Below are 20,000 nucleotides of genomic sequence, written 5' to 3' on the forward strand. Positions count from 1 at the left end.
CAGATGGGCCATGTTAATAACAGCAGACATATTTTGGAGGTTAAAGGGTGAGAAGCATTGCAAAACACGCGTGAAGTGCTGGATCTGTGAAGCCCTTGAGAAGCGGGAAACTGCTTCAGCCAATCAGATTCATGGGAGTTTCCTCCCCTCTCCTCGCATGGCGATCTGGACAATCAGGCCTTCTGTGGCCACTGCCAGGCCGCTTTAACTCCCATTTGGGGCCGGAGCCTGCTGTCCCTCCCAAAGCCTGCAAACAAATTAGAGAGGGATCACAGTAAATATAGTGAAATTTAATGTAAGCATATTTAAAGGATTTCTCAGCTTTGCCATCACATAAATAGTTACATTTTAAAATGTATTTAAATAGAACTGAGCTTTTTAATAATTGCAAAACAGTATTTATAATTGAATATATGCTTTATATAATATAATATAATATAATATAATATAATATAATATAATATAATATAATATAATATAATATAATATAATATAATATAATATAATATAATATAATATAATAATGTGTCTGGGGGCAGTACATTCAAATGTTGTTGTTTTTGTTTTGTTTTGTTTAGTTTTGGGTAGGGATGAGCAGAGCGATTTGGCCTAAAATCAAAATCTCGATTAATTGCACATTTTAACTCGATTATGGTTTAACAAATGATTATTTTATTTATTTATTTAATTTTTTGCCCTTATAGTTCACTGAAAGGTTTTGTACAGTAAATATGCTCTCATATTACACTACAAGTGAGAGATTTTTGAATGAAGGGTTACATCAAGGCTGAACAACTGAAATTAAAGCATACATTGCCTTAAATCAACAGTCACATGACTCCACACATGGTAGGGAAAGTAATTGAAAAAATTGATCTGGAAAAATAAGATCGATTATAGGTTCTGAATGTCGATTTCGATTACTTTTCGATTAATCACCCAGCTCTAGTTTTGGGTCAATTCTTTATTTTATTGTTGACATGTATTTCATTTTGTAGTAACAAATAACTTTTAAAGTTATTACTTTTATTTACCAGTTATTCAAAAGTAACAGTAAACATGTTCATAATGTCAATAGAAAAATATAAATATATATAGCAAATCTGATATATTGGACTTTTAATAGTTCCTATTGAAAGCAGGATTCAAAACACTTGGTTTAAAATGTGATGAAAATTTTGAATAATACATTTTGTAATATATTACAATAAGTAGATTTTTTTTCAATTTAAAACATTCCCAATTCATCATCTGCCTTTTAAGCTAAAATAGCATTAATGGAAAAAAATTGCCCATTATAATAACAGTATGTATTATAATAACAGTCAATGTACACTACCGATCAAAAATTCGGGGTCAGTAGGATTTTTAAATGTTTTAAAATAAGCATTTGTTTAATCAAAAATACAGTACAAGTTGTGAAATTGTGAAATGTTATTGCACTATAAAATAAGTGTTCAAAAGTAGTTTATAATTTAATTTAATAATTTATTTCAGTGATTTTAAAGATGAATTTTCAGCTTCATTACTCCAGTCTTCAGAGTCACATTATCCTTAGGAAATCACTCTAATATTTATTATTATTATTATTATTATTATTATTACTACTATTATTATTAATGGCAATAGCATAGACTGTAAAAATATGGGCGTAGTATCCGTGACGTCACCCATAGGTTTCTGAAGAGCACCGTCAGTGGAGCTACAGACGCCTGCTAGCATTTTTCTTCAACTTTTCTTTGGAAGAAACGCTTAATGCTTCATTAACTGCAACTCGTTTGTGTTCTGACCACTTGTGCTGGTTGTATACTATATCAATAAAGTGTTTAGTCTGTTTAAAACATTGTTGTAATACATGAAGCCACTAAGCTTTGTTCTTATGACGTTTGTCTACAGGAGGAAAACGCAAATTACTTCCAAATGCTTCAAATATAGTCTGTGTTAGTAAATGCAAGGCTATTTATGAAATCCAGGCTTAACACTGTACGACAATATTTCATATGACTCTTTTATAGCCCACAGCTAATCAATCTGTCAGATTCTGGAGTGCATTACAGGTCTAAAGAAAATTATAAATGATAAAGGTGAGTCGATGAATTTCAATTTCAGTTACTGCCATATTGGTTTCACGAGGGGGAGTGGGATGTTGCCACTCGGGTAATAGTAATAAAAGCAATAATGACTGGAGTAATAATTTAATTTGAAACTACATGCAATAAGAAAGCAGTTATTTACAAATGTAACAAATAATTAACTTTTTAACAGTATTTTTTTATGTTTAATAAATGGCACCTTAGTGAACAGAATTATTTTCTTTAAAAAAATAAATAAATAACAAACATGGAAAAAAAACTGACCCTAAACTTTTGACCTGTAGTGTATATACTAAGCATTGGACTGACTGTCAGTCATTATGTGTAAAGATTTTTTTACTCTTGCTGTGTGACAACAGTGTTTCTGTTTGGAATTAGGCCTCTTTATTAGATTCAGGCAGGCCGTCTCTCAGAGAGGGAAAGAGATATTCAAGTGGTTTGGAAGCGAGTTTGTTGACACACAGTACATTTATGCATATTTTTATGAAAAAAAAAGTTGGCTTTAATAACTCATAAACCCTTTAAATGAGCTTAACTAGCTTTCATTTGAGTCTGTTTGAGAATGTGAATGCAAAATACTTGAGCAGTTTCAAGTGTCAAAGTGTAAAAAAAGCAAAGTTACAAAACCTGCATGTTGTTATTCTAGCATTGTTAGACGTTGAGATGGGGTGAAGCTACAGGTCAGCTGCAAAAAAGACAGCTATTTGCTGACTGCGTGTTTTCCCACATTTGGAAATTATAGCCTGGTGCTGCTTTCAATAATCTATTGCCAAGTGCAGAAGAAAAATAACTGGTGATGCCAAGTTTTAGGCCAGAACTCCTCATCAATCAAACCAGATCCAGAAAGCCTCAGAATGCAGCCAGTCTAAACAACATTTATTGAACGATTGTATTTATTAATGGTCCGATTTTGAATTTATGTCATATTTGATGCACTGGGGCGGCACAGTGACTCAGTGGTTAACACTGTGGCCTCACAGTAAGAAGGTCACTGGTTTGAGTCCCGGCATTTCTGTATGGATGTGTTTCCTCTGGGTGCTCCGGTTTTCCCCACAGTCCAAATCCCCTATAAAGTGAATTGGGTAAGCTAAATTGTCTGTAGTGTGTGTGTGTGTGTGTGTGTGTGTGTGTGTGTGTGTGTGTGTGTGTGTGTGTGTGTGTGTGTGTGTGTGTGTGTGTGTGTGTGTGTGTGAATGAGTGTATGGGTGTTTCCCAGTATTGGGTTGCAGCTGGTCTGTTGTGTAAAACATATTCTGGAATAGTTGGCGGTTCATTCCACTGTGGCGAACTCTGAAATGGAGACTAAGCCAAAAGAAAATGAATGGATGAATATTTGATGCACTTTTAAACCAACCCGACCATGTAGCTTTCTGTTTTTTATCAGGCTTAAGGATGTCCTCAGTTGATCTCAAATATTGGTATCAGGCCCAATCAAGGCATATTTGAACTGATAAGTATTGGCTGTATGAAGCCTGTTCTTTTATTTTATGTCAGCTGTTAAGCAGGTGTTGCAAGCAGAAAGTGCAATTTGTGCTAGGAAAAATGCCAAGAACAGTATATTAGCTTAGGTTGAGTTCATCAATGATTGATCTTATCAATGTGTTAAATACATGTTAGCACGTCTATTAACATTGTATTAGCATGTTTGTGACATTTTAGTCTTTTTATAAATATCCTAATAACATGGTAGCAATGAGCTAAAACATACAAGCAATGTGTTAAAGCGTGAGATAAAACTGCTAGCAATGTAAATATATTAGCAGCATTATAGGATTTGATTAATGCTAGTAAAATGCTTGCAGTGCTAGCAACATGTTATCAGCATGTTATTATTGTACCAATAAACATGGTAATAATGGTATAGCAATTAGCAGCATGCTATTAATGCTAAAATGGTTCTAACATCATTCTAAAATGACTGCATACATGTTGGGAAGAAGCTGTCACATGCTACTAATGTTCTAAGTAAGCGATAATGTGCAAATAGCTTGTGTTTCTGCAAAAACAACCAGCTAGATGTACATTACACTCTATGTAGTTGATTACACTCTTACTTGCAACAAAGCAAAACAATTAGACAAAACAATGATCTGACAAGCAAGTTTGTAGACCACACACCTGGATGCAGCCTACACTATTATTATTATTATTATTATTATTATTATTATTATTATTATTATTATTATTATTATTATTATTATTATTATTATTAAAATTATTGTTCTCCCAAAAAATAAAATATAAATGACACATCTTCACATTGTTCTAACCCACTAAGACCTTTGTTCATCGCCGGAACACATATTAAGATATTTTAAGGGCGGGACACATGGGACGATTGGTCGTTGGGCTTTGTCAGGCCATCGTTGGTCCTGCTACTTGGATTAGTGCCTGCCACACAACGCCTCTTATCAGGTTAATGTTGGAGCTTGTTGGCTCAAATCAGCTCGGTCATCAGCTTAAGAGAGTGCTCTGACTGGTTATTCAATCAATCAATTAATCAATCAATCAATTAATCAATCATATCAATAGTCTTTTCTGATCCTTCCTTTAATAAACGGCTGATAAATTTCCCTATTGCAGGGAAGATTATTGCATTATTCACCAGATCGTTCACTTATTAAAGTTCACTTATCTTCAGTCATGATAAGCCCCACTCACACCCGCACTCTGTTAGTGTTTGAAGGGAAAGGCGTGTTCACGTTTTACCGGATTCAGCACTTCATATTTCGTATTGTTTTGTGTCGACGTCGATACAAATAGGAAAACAATCGTGACGAACGATGAATCATTTAAATGACTCTTAAGTCTAATCTTTTATTAACATTTTTTAAAGCAAGGTGCATGTTCAGATTTAAACATCAGCTGGATGTTTTCGTTCACTTAGAGCGCTGTGTTACACACTTTATGGAAGGTAATTTTCAAAAACACATAATAGTGGCTATTCAACAGCTTTAATGTAACCAAAAAGTATCAGATTTAGCCTCTTTCACACATACAGACCTTTATTATTATTATATTAGACCTTTAAATTTTCCGGAAAGATCTGTATGTGTAAACAAGCCCTTTTTGAAAATACCAGTAAATTCGTTCCAGCAATTTTCTGGAAAGAGAAGTTGTAACATTACCAATAATTTGCCGGAATGCTGCGCTGTGTGAATGCAGAAAGACAGTTGTCGGAAAGAGCGCATTCACGTTTAGAACGCGCTGACGTGAGACATCTACTCCAGCCAAGCAGAACATTCAGATGCATTCACATCAACAAAAGTGAAACCATTAACAGAAGCCCGAACACTTCTATGTTTACAAGTACAAGCGCAGCCGTTTAGAGCTCATTTCTAGTTAATGATGTCAGAATTTACCTGTATTTTGGAATGGATGTGTGAATGGTCTTTTTCAGAAAAATTACGCAATGTCTTTGCCTGTGTGAACAGTGCTTTTTTGAATTTACCGGTAAAGTCGATCCAGTAATTTTCTGGATATTTACCAGTATCACTGTGTGAAAGGGGCTTTTATGACTCTGTGTTATCAGGGTAACCAAAATCTCCTTCAGGAGATCCTTGTTGTCTACATAAATCTTCATGTTTAGACATACTGTTAAGATCAGACTCATCAGTCCCAGTGCGCCACTGACTATGATTTGTCGTGGTAACCAAACAAATATAGTGTATTTATTTTTAGGCTGGCTGGATACAACCTGTTCAGCCTACTTACAGGCGACAGTAATTTCTCACTATGTCACAGTCTCATCACCATTTCAGACAAACCATTATCTGTTTCATGCAAAATTATTGTTATGACATCCAAAAATGACAAATAGATTTGACAGGATCAACTGAGCCCAAAATGTAAATCATGCAGCGCCCCAACATAATGAATGATGGCAGCTTGTCAATAGTATTTCTGTAGCTCTAATATAAGTCAAAGGCAGTTTAAATTCTTTGTGCCTCGTTCCATGTGAGATGATGTTTCTACAAGACCTTTGGCTGAGATTGCGTGAACGTCTGACATTTTGAAAGGCTTTCTGTTTGGCCTTGCTTATTTTTCATAATGGAGTGTTGTAGTTTAACACAGTTAATGTGGAATATTAGCTTGCGAATCTTCCTCCGCACTGTCTGCAGCTTGAAGACCCCTGGTCAGCCGTGGATAATGACAAGCCCACGTACTGTTTGGCTGAAAGTGCTGAGCTCTGCAGAGGTCGAGTCTGCTTGTTAATTGTGTGATGTCCTCGTGTAGGGTTTCACACAGACCAGCCAGGAATTAACAGAGAGAGTAGAAGAGGCCAGACATGTGCTGATATTCAATAAAACAGTATTTTGAGACAATGAATGTGTATGATGTTGTCATCGAGGGTGCTACAAATTACAGTGAATAATCATTAGTATTTAAGCATTTTGGGCTGCACGGTGGCGCAGTGGGTAACACGATCACCTCACAGTAAGAAGGTCGCTGGTTCGAGTTTCTGTATGGAGTTTGCATTTTCTCCCCATGTTGGCGTGGGTTTCCTCCAGGTGCTCCGGTTTCCCCCACAAGTCCTAAGACATGCGCTATAGGTGATTGGGTAAGCTAAATTGTCCATAGTGTATGAGTGTGAGCGAGTGTGTATGGATGTTTCCTAGTGATGGGTAGCAGCTGGAAGGGCATCCACTGCGTAAAACATGCTGGATAAGCTGGCGGATCATTCTGCTGAGGTGACCCCAGATTAATAAAGGGACTAACCTGAAAAGAAAATGAATGGATGAATGAATTTAAGTTTTTTTAAATTATATTCAGATCATTCGATTCATCATTGAACAAATTACTTGAAAACTTAATACTGTAGGCTTTACAGATCATTTTGAAAATGCTGTTTTAGTCAAAAAACTTCTAAAATACTTGTAAAGCATGTTTTAATCTAAGGTGACGTTAATTCATCATTTAATGATTATTAACTCATTAAAATAAAATGTTAAAAGTGTTTTATTTAATAGAGCTAATAACTAATAAAGTTTAAATGCATTTTTTTTTTTTCAAATTAACATGAACATAACTTCTGTAACAAAGGTTGCTATTAATGAACACCTACTAATTAGGCCTTATGCCCAATTCAAATTGGGCATCAACATTAACACTTCCCATTTATTTTGAATGGGTGACATCAAGAATTGACGAATTGTAATGTCGAACTGAAATCTCGCTGCCGAAGTTAGGAATTTCTCACCTTTTCAAGTGAAAACGGAAGCGTCATCCAATCAGATCACTTTATGCAAATACCTTAGCTCAGATAGTACTAATTGCAGTCAAATTTCCAACCCAGGCTCTTTCTGAAAACGTACCTCTATACACATTTCAGGAGAGTGCCAAATACATCCCAGGAGCTACATTTGTTTGCAGGTTTGTTATGGTAAATCCACCAGAGGCCGCTGTCAACTGACTGTTTGACTGACTGAATGACAGACCGATCGATTTACCGATCCTCCTCCTTCCCTAAACCCAACTAATAGTATTTTCAAAAGCACAGATTAATTTGCCCACCCACTTCCCTAAACGCAACTGACACATTTATAAAGCAATTTAAAAAAAGAAAAACCATCGCCTGATTTTTACCAAGTTTTTCTACATTCTCACCCTGTTTTTTACATGTTTATTTTATTTTTTGGATTCTGTTTTTATCATACCTGCTTTCTGGAACCGTTCTTCACCTTTGACTCAAACCTTATCATTGTGGTCTTAAGTTCACCGAAGTACATGGTGAGCTCACTAGACAAACTGGTGAAATGCAGCTATAACTACTTCTGGCTACAATTCACGATCTCCAGAAATGTATACAGGGCTACGTTTTCAGAATGAGCCTATGTTGTGAATTTTATTGGCTGACAATGCTTTGATGATCGCATTAGCACCAAGCTTTAGACATGTTCTCTATTAACCGTTGACGCTGATGCCAATGTGAATGTATCGTTATTTTTAAACGAACAATCCACTTTTTTGGAGTTTTACCATTTTTGTATCCATTCGGCCGGGTGCGGACTGGCCATAGGGAGCAGCGGGACATTTCTCGGTGGCCTGGTGGTCAATCTGGCCTGCCACCGCGAGTCTGGCCTGCCACGCCATCTGATGCCCCTCACTCTTCACTTTCTAGATCGCATCAGATGTGGTCTGACTACCTGTAACTTTGGCCCGGTGGAAAATGCTTTCCCAGTCTGCCCCTGCATTCAGCCAATCTCTGAGTATGGCGAGAGCACTTTTAGCTTGGCTTAGCATCAATCATTGAATGAGATTAGACTATTAGTATTTTAGTTAGCGTCAGCACCATTAGTGTTACTGTACGTTCACACCGAAAGCGGCAAGAGCATCAAAGTAGCTGGAAGTCATTCGCTTTCAATGGGAGCCGGAGCGTGGCACGTCTTCGCCGGTGTGTGTGTCGAGGAGAGTTGAAATCAAGTTAACTTTATGGTAATGAGCTATGACGCAGTTTGGCGGCAAGCAATCAGAATGTAGAAGTCCACCGCTCGAGAGGATTCCAGAGAACCCAGTCACTGTAAACTTTGGTTCCGACCACAGTTGTTCCCAAGGGTTTGATTATTGCAGTCGCTGGATTTCCAATTATTTGCAATGTTTTCTTACAGGAATATACATTAAAAAAAGTTACTGGGTAGTTACTGATGTGAATTAATGTTTTTTTTTTTTTTCTTTAAAAAAAGCAGGAATCTCATGCTACAATACAAAATTGTATTGCTGCTTCAGAATATTTCAGACATGTGGACACATTGGATAATTAAGTGGAGCAAAGCCACACCACATGCAACTTGAATTTCCATTGTTAAATGCATTTGATAAAAAGTGTGCAACATTTTCACACCAAAAAGCATGTTTTATGCGGGAATGTAACTGATTTGCTGATATGCTGCAACTGCCCCTTTAAATACGAGGTCAATGTAGCGAATTTTGATGCTCTCGCAGCTGGAGCTGAAGGCAGACAGCGTTGTCGCCAGGGCAGCCAGATCTTTGACGCTCTCCCCGCCTTCGGTGTGAATGCACAGTTAGAGTTTTGATAATTTTCCTCTTTAAAGCTTGGCTCATCTATAGTTACATTGTGTGCTAAGACAGATGGAAAATGAAAAGGTTGTATTTTTTAGGACATGGCTATCCTATGGCTAGGAACTGTACTCCCCTTCCAGCATAATAATCAAGGAACATTGATGCTGTACCATTGCTTCAGCAGGCACAAAAATATATGGACTCAATATGGACAAACTTTCATCAATATTATGGCCTAGAAACTGCAAAATGCATTTTTTAAAAAACAACACAAAAATGTAGTTCTAGTATACATTTTAAAGTAACAAAGCTTATGTTAATATTGCAGTAATACCATATATGTAATGAAACACACACAAACCAAGAGAGTCAATGCACATTAGCTTGAAGGAATATGGAAATGAATTGTGAAGGAGGATCAAGGCTGTCTGTGGGTTTCAGCTCAGTATTGGTCATCCAGGAGCACAGCTGATAATGATTTTCTTGTCTTTTCTTCACTGTACAGGGAGACCGCAGAAGCCATGGCTCACTCGCTCTCTCTCAGACTGCTTTATCTGGGCTTGATGTGTGGAAAAGGACTGGTGTTCGCACAAGGATCTGAGCTGTTTTCTCAAGGTACTGCACTTACAGCAACAACATCAACCATTGGTTATTTCACATCACTAGAGTCATGAGATTTGTCAGTCTATCTAAGGTAGAGTGACATTCACAAAGAATGAGTTTTGATGTGTTTGGGTAAATATGCATGAGATTGGTCTCATTGCTTACTGCAGCAGTCATAGAAATAAAGTGCTTTGTATTGTTCTTATGATGTATTTAAATGTTTATTTGTTGTAAATAAGTAATTAAAAATCTAATTAATAATTTGGAAGTAATTCAGTAAATGAATACGAACACTTCATTGTTATGCTGATTAGTATTATAATAGAAATTTTAAATATAGCTTTATCAAATATTAAACAAATGTAAACCATAATAAATCTTTTATTGAATACATTTAATATTAAAATTAATTAATAAAATTAATATCAGTGAATTCTGATTTTTTAAAAAATAATTATTATAGTGTTTGTATTCGGGTTGGGTCGATAGATGATGCCATTGTCCATTGCCGATGGACACGCACTCTGTCCTGCGCTCTAGCATATGAGCATGTCTGAGCTCCAGACAGTCAGCGGGGGCTTTGAGCACAAAACCCCAGAGAGCAGTGCACGTCGGACAGGTTATCAAGGATGAACCGCTGGATCATGTCTCACTATAGTTGTTAAAGCCATATCACCCTATAGCCCAAGACCGGTTACTCACTGAAGCTAAGCAGGGCTGAGCCTGGTCAGTACCTGGATGGGAGACCACATGGGAAAACTAGGTGTTAGAAGTGGTGTTAGTGAGGCCAGCAGGGGGCGCTCAACCTGTGGTCTGCGTGAGTCCTAATGCCCCAGTATAGTGAAGGGGACACTACACTGTCAGTGGGCGCCGTCTTTCAGATGAGACAGTAAACCGAGATCCTGACTCTCTGTGATCATTTTAAATCCCATGGCACTTCTCATAAAGAGTAGGGGTGTAACCCTTGTGTCCTAGCCAAAGTTCCTCTATCGGCCCTTATGATCATGGCCTCCCAATCATCCCCATCCACCAAATTGGCTCTATCACTGTCTCTCCACTCCACCAATAGCTAGTGTGTGGTGAGCGCACTGACACCGTTGTCCTGTGGCTGCCGTCACATCATCCAAGTGGATGCTGCACAGTGGTGGTGGTGTGGAGAGACCCCCCTCATGATTGTGAAGCACTTTGGGTGTATAGCCATACACAATAAATGCGCTATATAAATACACATTATATTACATTACATTACATTACTAAGGTGAAATTTAATTCATCTTGTCTCTATCTAACAACTCTTCATCTTTTGAATCTATCAGGTACTGTGTCAGAGCGTCAGTAGTCCTACACTGCTTCAATCTTTCACTTTCACACGTGTACTTAGTAATTTTAGTGAAAACCTCAGATACTGTTGATCTGTTCCTGTTGTTTGTGCATCTTTTTTACCAACCAAGTTTGACGACACCATTATAACGACACAGATCACTCTGTCTATTCATGCCAGAGTCCTGCCGAAAAAGTGATTGACCAGTGGTAATTTGTGTGGAACTTCTCTTTATTTATTTATGATTTGGTTAAGGGTAAAACAAAGACCATGCAGGTCAGGTAGTTGAAACGGTAGGCTACAAATAAATTATTCATTATGAATTAATTATTTATTCATAAATAATTATTTCACCGCCGCCTACAACAATGACGTCAACGTCCATCTCGACGTTTCACATTAGACATTGTACGATGCCAAATTTGTCGACATCGCCCAACCCTAGCTTGTATGTATTTATTAAATAAAAATAAATATAAAACTATGTTGTGAATGCACATGTATACACACACACACACACATACCCTGTATATATATATATACACATGTACATGTCCATCATCAAGGATTTACCACAAGTTTATGATAATCGTGATAAACTCTGTTATCATGATTATTCAAATTTGAAACTGTAATTGTAACTGTCAGAAAATGTACAACAGTTTGTGTGCGTTTGTGTATAAATGCAAACTTTTTATTTGAATGTGATTTGGTCATGATAAATCATTACAGCAGAGACAGAGAGGCAAACAAAATGCCTTAATAAATATTATACCATTTTAAATTTAAAATATTATAAAAGTGAAAATGCATGCACTTATTTTGCATTATAATCATTATAAAAATTTAAATGTGTATATACAGATAATATAAATATTCTACAAGTATAAATATGAATATGTATCTCAATATCATTAGTAATTATTGTTTAATATGTTCAATTATTTGTATTATATGTTGTCCTTTTTAATCTATTTATGTTTGTTATAATTGTATCAAATACACATTGTACATGCACATTTACCTTTTATCAATCACAGAATTAAACTCTAGACGTCTGTGCCAGGTCATTATTGGAAAATCATTGGGCCTGTGTCAAGATTATTCACCTTTGAGCACACAGAACATTTTACTTTGGTCTAGTCAAACAATCCTTCAATAAATAGGTTTTGTTTGAAAGTAAACACATGGACCGTGGTCATCCAAAGTCCAGGGACAGGATACAGTGGCGCTGTGGGATGATCAAGCGGCTAGAATCATCACTGCATGTACCTTAAAGAGACATTCATATATTTTACGTTTAAGAAACAGGTGATTGACTCGGGTTAATGATCCAGTAGTGGCAGACAAGTTACAGAGCAGTCATTAGTATTGTGAAAGTTCTTTTTTCTTGGATTTATGTTTGATTTCATTCTCTTTGAATGTTTATCAAGTTATTATTAAGCTACACGGGACAAAAACATTTCCTTCTAACTTTTTGACGGAAATGGTAATTGTAAAGTCTATGGCAGGGGTCACCAATCTCGGTCCTGGAGGGCTGGTGTCCCTGCAGGGTTTAGCTCCAAATTGCTTCAACACACCCGCCTGGGTGTTTCAAGTATACCTAATAAGACCTTGATTAGCTTGTTCAGGTGTGTTTGATTAGGGTTGGAGCTAAACTCTGCAGGACATCGGCCCTCCAGGAACAAGTTTGGTGACCCCTTGTCTATGGTATCATTTCTGTCCAAGTCCACCTGGTCTCTGACAGATTTTTGACAATTTATTTATTTATTTATTTATTTATTTATTTGTTTGTTTGTTTGCTTATTTATTTAATTTCCTTACTTATTACAATATTTATTTACTTATTACAATATTTATTTACTTATTATAATATTTATTTACCTATTTAACCAGGAAAGTCCCATTAGATACAATATCTCTTCTACCAGGGAGTCTAGGTCAAGACAGGCAGTATAGGACAGAGCTACAGAAAAATACATATCCCAACACATAGACACACTCAAAAGTAACATAAACCATAATCAATTATTCAAACGTGCACTTTTTTAAATAGACAGACATCTAAATATTTTAATTTTAGAAAAGACTTTACTCTAGGGACCAAGTCTCATTTTAACTACTGTAGTTGCTTATTATTAGGCCCACACAGAATCTGCATGTGCAGAATTCCGCAGATTTTTAGCCCATTATTTATTCTATTTATTCACTTGTGTAAATGTGTGAAAATGTATATTTATTCAGTTTTCAAATTAATTACAGTAATATTATTGACTAATATGAAAATGTTCATATGACTTATTTACTATACAGTTTGTAAAGTAGTGTTTTCTTATAGTAGATATATTATATGAGAGACTCGCTTTGTTTAGATCTAATTGGATTTGCATTGTAAACATTAAATAAAAGTTAAAAAGGGATTACTTTTCTTTCAAATATTAAGGTTTTAATAAATAATTCCGCATAAATCCGCAAATTTTTAACACAATTTTGCGCAGAAATAGCAAAAAATGTCAGCAGATTCCATCTGGCCCTACTTATTATTAACATTTTGGCTGTTTATTAGTTCATTAAAAAGCATATATTCTGCATGACCTTGTTCTGCACTCCTACTGCTTATAAATGGGCAGCAGTTATAGATTTTTTTTTGAGGCAAAAGTCAAAAATAATGTTTTGTCATTAGTGAGAATTGAACCTTAAAATAAAGTGACTATAAGATTAAAAAAGCTAGCTTTACATGAAAGTACAACCCTAAAACTTCTGTTTTTTTGCTTAGGGCTAAAGGGAAGGTTGAAAGATGTAAGCTTAGTACACTGTTAGCACATATATATCTGTTTTAACATGTTTTAGCAGACTGTAAGCATATTACTAACCATTTGAAAACACTGCCTACACCATTTAACATAACGCTAACATGTTTAACACACTGCTAGTAGGGTTGCACATTATATTGAAATGACTGAAATGTCACAGTTGTGCATATTGTGATATAGAGATTGCAATTTGATTTAATACTAAAGCAGCATTGAGTTCCTGTTATTAGCACAGCCTCTTAAAGACTTTAAGTACATCAGGTAATGTAGTTACAGTACAAGTCAACATGCATCTCTGAAACCAAGCAGAGCGGACCAAGTGGTTTTCTTGTCCAAGAATCTGTAACAAGCAAGGAAAGAAGTCTCTCTCTTGATCTGATTGTTGTTTTCAAAATATTCAAATGAATACAATTAGTGGAGCAAAGTGATGGGGATATTTATTTTGTTAATTAAAATGAGCTTAAATAGTTGTTTATGCTACAGTAAAACATGGCTATTTACTTTCCAAAGTTGTAGTGATGCTTACTTCCTGAAATAATACGAAACGTATGTTGGTTGTGTTATTAAAACATTTTTTTACTAGTTTTGTATCGCATATCAAACATTGCGTTATTTATCATGCTGCTGCATATCACATTTTTCTTCAATATCACCAGAGCTAATTGTTAGCCTTTTTACTGCATCTGTTAATACATCTCTAAGGACAGAGCTAGTGCAACATGAGGCTTTTGTCGTTAACATATGTACTGTATTGTACACGGTCATTTTTTTTATTGTGAAGAAAATGGCTGATCGTTTTGCTAGACTCTTATTCTGTTTTATTCAGAGCTCAGTTTATTTCAGATGTCAGGTTTAAAATGTGATCTTAATTGACAGTTAAAGAAGTTTTGTTTTATGCACAAATGCCCTGATTTATTTTTGGCTTGTTTTACATCTGAAAATATTTCAAGTGGGATCAGAACTTTTGCGTATCTCAGAGCAACACTGAAGAGTTTAATTTTTTAATAAATTGAATGAGAAAATCAATTGGTTTGTGTATAAATCAGAGATGCACAAACTAGGGCTTGCGGGCCAAAGTTGGCCCTTTGTATCCTTTGATTTGACCCACCAGAGGGAAAATGATTGGGAAGGGTTGGGGAATCTCTTTAACAGAGATTCTCATTTTCATTTTAATGTAATCATTTGTATGTTTGTTTTATTTTTGAGTTACTAAAAAAGCAAACTGAACTTTAATATTTCAATTAAATGTTGTAAATGATTCAGATTTTTATTTAAATGTACATACTGTCACTTAACGAATAGGGGACAAAGCAGAAGACATCTGTGTGCAAATCAAGGCAAAGGCAGGTTCAGCATGACTAGTGTATTCGGCATTACCTCCATTGTTTGGATTTTAAGATCATTTTTTTAAGGGTTTTATTATTATAAGTTGATTAAAATAAGATACATTTTCCCAAAAATTAGAATGCATTATTAAATATGGTTGAAGTAATTTTTTTCTATTTATTTACAAATTTTATTAATTAAATAAATTAGAAAATTGTCCATGGCAACTTTATTGTTATGCAGTTTGCTTTATTTACTTTCGACCCTCAGCTTTCAATCAAGCTTGAATTTTGGCCCTTCATAAGAAAAAGTTTGGGCACACCTAATATAAATAAATGTTTTGAACGAATCGTTTAAATAAATGATTCAATGAAACACTCATTTAGACAGGCATTTGCTGCAACTAAAAATAATAAATCAACAAAATATGGTTTGATAACCCTAACAATTCCCCAAAATAAATGATTGATGTATAATTTCTTTTGGTAAATATTGTACACCTCTTATTATAATGTTAGGGAAATGTTCTATGCTTAAACAGACGTGTTTTCCAGAGTCTGTTCTGTTCTGTGTATCTGGGCGTTGATTGTTGAAATGATGCAACCTTTCAAACATGTCTTTGCTCAAAACAAATCCAGAGGACAGAAATCTGGACAGATGATTGAACAGACGGTCCATCTGTCCATTTTCAGCATTTCTGGCCTGATGGAGAGCTCTTCAGAGGTGCGGTGAGGACAGGCTTTGGTCTGGTGGAGAACAAACAGCAGTAATGCTTTTAAGTTATGGCTTCGGACAGGGGCCATATTTGTGAAGGTTATTATTATTTTTTTGTGAGAGAGTTCTGGCAGGCATGAGTCTTAAGCATTGGCTGGATTTTCAAAGACATGTTGCTGTCTTATGAAGGAGAGAGCAGAATTGGCATCATTTCAGGTCTGCCCTGTCAACGTCGTGTGTATGCTAATATGTCTCTAAAAAATCAAATGTGTATGTGGATCAACTCAGTCGTCTTGCTGTGTGCCAAACAGAGAGCTGGTCTTGAGAGAACTGTAATGGGATTAGGCTGATAATATCGACTGTTAACAACATGTCAATCGATTGTGCTTGAAAAATTGGTTTACTGCTGATAGATTTGAAATGTCCCAGTAATTGTATCATGTAGGAATACTGCAATACTCAATGTAATATTGAATCATTTGGAACAACCTCCAGGGTTCAATACGCATATTGAAATAGAGTTTTTTCGGTTTTGCATTACGATTAAAAATACATATATTTAGCATTTTCCTCATTCGTTTGCTCTCTGAACTGACTTTGTGTAGGTTAGAATGCATGTCCATGCACTGAAACACGGCTCCCCATGAGTTAATATCCAAAACAAGGGATGCTTTGACGTGAAAATGAAAATGATGTGAGCTGCAAGTCAGAGGATTAGCGCACGTGGTCCAGAAGCCCAGAACTTGCATGATTTCCTACAATGGAAGTCAATGGTTAAATCTTCTGATTTCAACAGAATAAAGATGTTCAGTAAATAGTGAATACATTTTCATTTCTATGTGAACTATCCCTTTAAAGGGCACCTATGATGAAAATCATCTTTTGGAAGCTGTATGGACAGAACTGTGTGTAGGTATGGTGTGTCCAGTCATGTTGGGGTGACATAAAGACAATAAAACAATAAGTAAATAATTAAATAAATAATGTAAAAAATACAAATAATAGATTTTGTCTTCTGTCTTTTTTAGGGAGAATCTGATGTCTCCAGTTCCAAATGTTTTATCCCTGTTCAGATGTATATACAGGAGCAGCTTTCTGTTTTCAGTTTAATAATATTACGTTCATGCTAGTAGACTGATGGAGTCATATTTTGTTCTGTGGTAGTGTTATTAGCCATCTCAAGAACTGCAGTACGGGGATCTGGATCTATTCGTTTTTTGCATATTCTTAAAAAAATGTTGAGAAAACCTTACAATTTACTTTATCCTTATTCTATTTATGCTATAAATCAATAGATCTAATATCGAAGAACCAAAAACCCCATACACAAAAGGAGCGTGATGGTAAACCTCTAAACAACAGCCTGATGAATGACCATTGTGTCCTTGACCAAGGCTAGGCTACTTTAAGGGGATTGTTGTCTAAATAAGTAAATGAACAAACAAACAGAAGCGCCGAACACTTCAGAGCACACTATGTGTACACAGGAAGCATTCTCCAGCAAAAGTAGATCCTTGGAAATCTGGAAGTGTTTGTTCCTCAACTAACAATATGTTGACTGTGCAGCAAGCCACTGTACCACTGAAGCCATGTTTTCTGCACAACATGCTGTTTTATGTTTATAGGCCTAGTTATTATGTTGCCGTGGTGATTCCTTAAAGTGGTAGTTCACCCAGAAGTGGAAATTTGCAGTTTATTTACATCCCTCTCAGACATCCAAGATGTTTTTTTTTCTTCAGAAGAACAGTTAAGAAGATTTTTGCAGGGTTCCCACAGCTCATACAATTTCTAGTCTATTCCAAACATTAAAAGAAAATGAGATTGTTTTTATTACCTAAGCTGTGGAAGATCATATATTTTTGTTTGTCATTTGTACTTCCCATTTGTCAAAAAACCCAGTTTAGAAAAAAGAAATGTATCACATTGTTTCAGATGTTTTGCCTATTGTTGCGGTTAAGCTGTTTCTCATTCACATTATATATCTTTCTACGTTGGCTGAGAGAGCCTAACATGCTGCAATGCAAGAAAACACATGCAATTACAAAAAATGCCAGTAAATTGAAAAAAGATCTTTAAAGAGATGCATTTTCATACAAGCAAACAAATTTATAAAAAACGCGCTGCATTTTCTCTCAACACAAACAATTTATGAAAACATGGTGCATTTTTTCACCTTTAATGACAGGACGGTGGAAATTTACAGATAGGAAAGTATGGGGAGCAGAGAGAGGGGAAGGATCGGCAAAGGACCTCGAGCTGGGAATCAAATTCTGGTTGCCACGAGCACCTGGGTGCTATAAGTCGACGCACTAACTACTAGGCTATTGGCGCCGACAAAACATGGTGCATTTTTTCACACAACTTTTTCAAATAACTCAGAACACAACAGAAATGTATCCTGAATCAGGATATTAAAATAAACAAACAAAAAACTCACCTTTCAAAGATCACCTACAACTTCACTGAGCAATAGTCATGGCACAGTGGCGTCCGTCACATTTTTGGGTCCCCCTTGAAACATTTCCGTTGTGTTCCATTCTTTTTGTGTTGTGAGAAAATGCAGCGCGTATTGGTAATTGTGTTATGAAAAACTGTAGCACATTTTATTAATTTGTTTGCATTGTGGGAAATCTATCTTTATTTCTATAGTGCTTTTACAATGTGGATTGTGTCAAAGCAGCTTCACATAGAAGATTATAGAAAATTGAAACAGTGTCAGTTCTTAAATTGCAGCACGTCAAGCTCTCTCGGCCACCGTACCTTTCCCACTTGTCAGCTGGCAATCAAATCAACTGGCTGTACTTGTTAACATACTGTATGTGGCTGTTATTATTTTTTTGTCTGCTCTGTGTTCAACTTGACCATCCTGGGTTTTTTGAATAATTGAATAATAATTTGAATAATTTCTGATTATTGCAGCCTAAAACTACTTATTTTGCCACAACATGTATTTTTTTGCAACAATATTTCTGCAGTCTTGTTGTTTTGCTGTAAAAAGATACAGATTTAAACTTAGTTATTTATTTTTTGACCTCAAGAACCTTTGGTCTGTGTAATTTTAAAAAGGGGAACACTAAGTGAAACAATGAGAGAGAGCGTTACCTTGAAACCATATACAGTAACACCATACCAATGTCCATTTTAAGAAATTATTATTTAACTTATCTAGTCTTTGGCCAAACAAATTTCATACACAAATGACTAAATGATCAAAATAAACAAAACTTTTATAATCTCTCCAACAATAGCATTAGACAAAACTTATTAGTTAAAAATGTGTAGTGATGGACACAATGAATAAATGTATATTGCAAATATAATGAATATTTATTCATATAATATTCATATTGCAGTGCTTCTCACAGGTTTGAAATATACTTGCGGTTGTAGCCGGATTGAAATACATCCTTTACCTGTGGCACATAAATAGTTGACTACAAGTCATGTGACACAAAAAACAATGTGATTTTAAACAATACTTTAATCTATTACACTGTTATACACCGTTTCTTTTCAATTGGTTAAAGTTCAGATTGCTTTATTGGCATGACATTTAGTGCAGTATTGCCAAAGCATTTTAGAAATGTATAAAATATTAATATATCAACATCATCAAATGAATAACATATACAGGTAATGAGAAATAAATTACAGAAAAAATGAATAAAAAGCCACAATATCTCTAAAATTGATATTTATTAATAATTAGGGGAAAAAGTGTAGATTATTTAAATAAGGTAAGTGAGTTGATTGACAATTTCTAATGGTGTACATATATTTTGCAGCCAGTTTAGATGTCATTTTGTCCTCTCCGAGTATATAGTAAAGTTTTTTTTTTAGTCATTTAGATTAAAGAATCTACTATTTACTTTTTCTCCTGGTTTAACAGCTGTGAAGCCAAGCAGAAAGTAGCCTTTAATAAAAGAGTAATTCAAAAACACAACTTTAGAAAGCGAAAGCAAAATTTGACTCCTGGACATTTTAAGAGATGTAGAAACACTGGCCGGAGTTGCTGGATGCATTTTTAAGCAACCCAGGCTCATTCCGAGAACGTAGTCCCAGGGACGTTTCTGGAGACCGCGAAATACGTCCCAGGAGGTACGTATTTGT

The 20,000-nt window shown here is 35.5% G+C and overlaps 1 protein-coding gene across 1 annotated transcript in view; it reads left to right on the forward strand.

Moving 5' to 3' along the window:
* Positions 1-20,000, forward strand: part of ghra (growth hormone receptor a) — an 84,863-nt gene that overhangs the window by 17,228 nt on the left and 47,635 nt on the right. The window contains exon 2 of the mRNA XM_056463413.1: positions 9,619-9,728. Within this exon, the coding sequence (XP_056319388.1) occupies positions 9,635-9,728 (94 nt within the window). The 5' untranslated portion in view covers positions 9,619-9,634. The remainder of the gene's footprint in view (positions 1-9,618; positions 9,729-20,000) is intronic.

Source organism: Danio aesculapii, chromosome 8, assembly GCF_903798145.1.
Source record: "Danio aesculapii chromosome 8, fDanAes4.1, whole genome shotgun sequence".
Taxonomy (NCBI): Eukaryota; Metazoa; Chordata; class Actinopteri; order Cypriniformes; family Danionidae; genus Danio; species Danio aesculapii.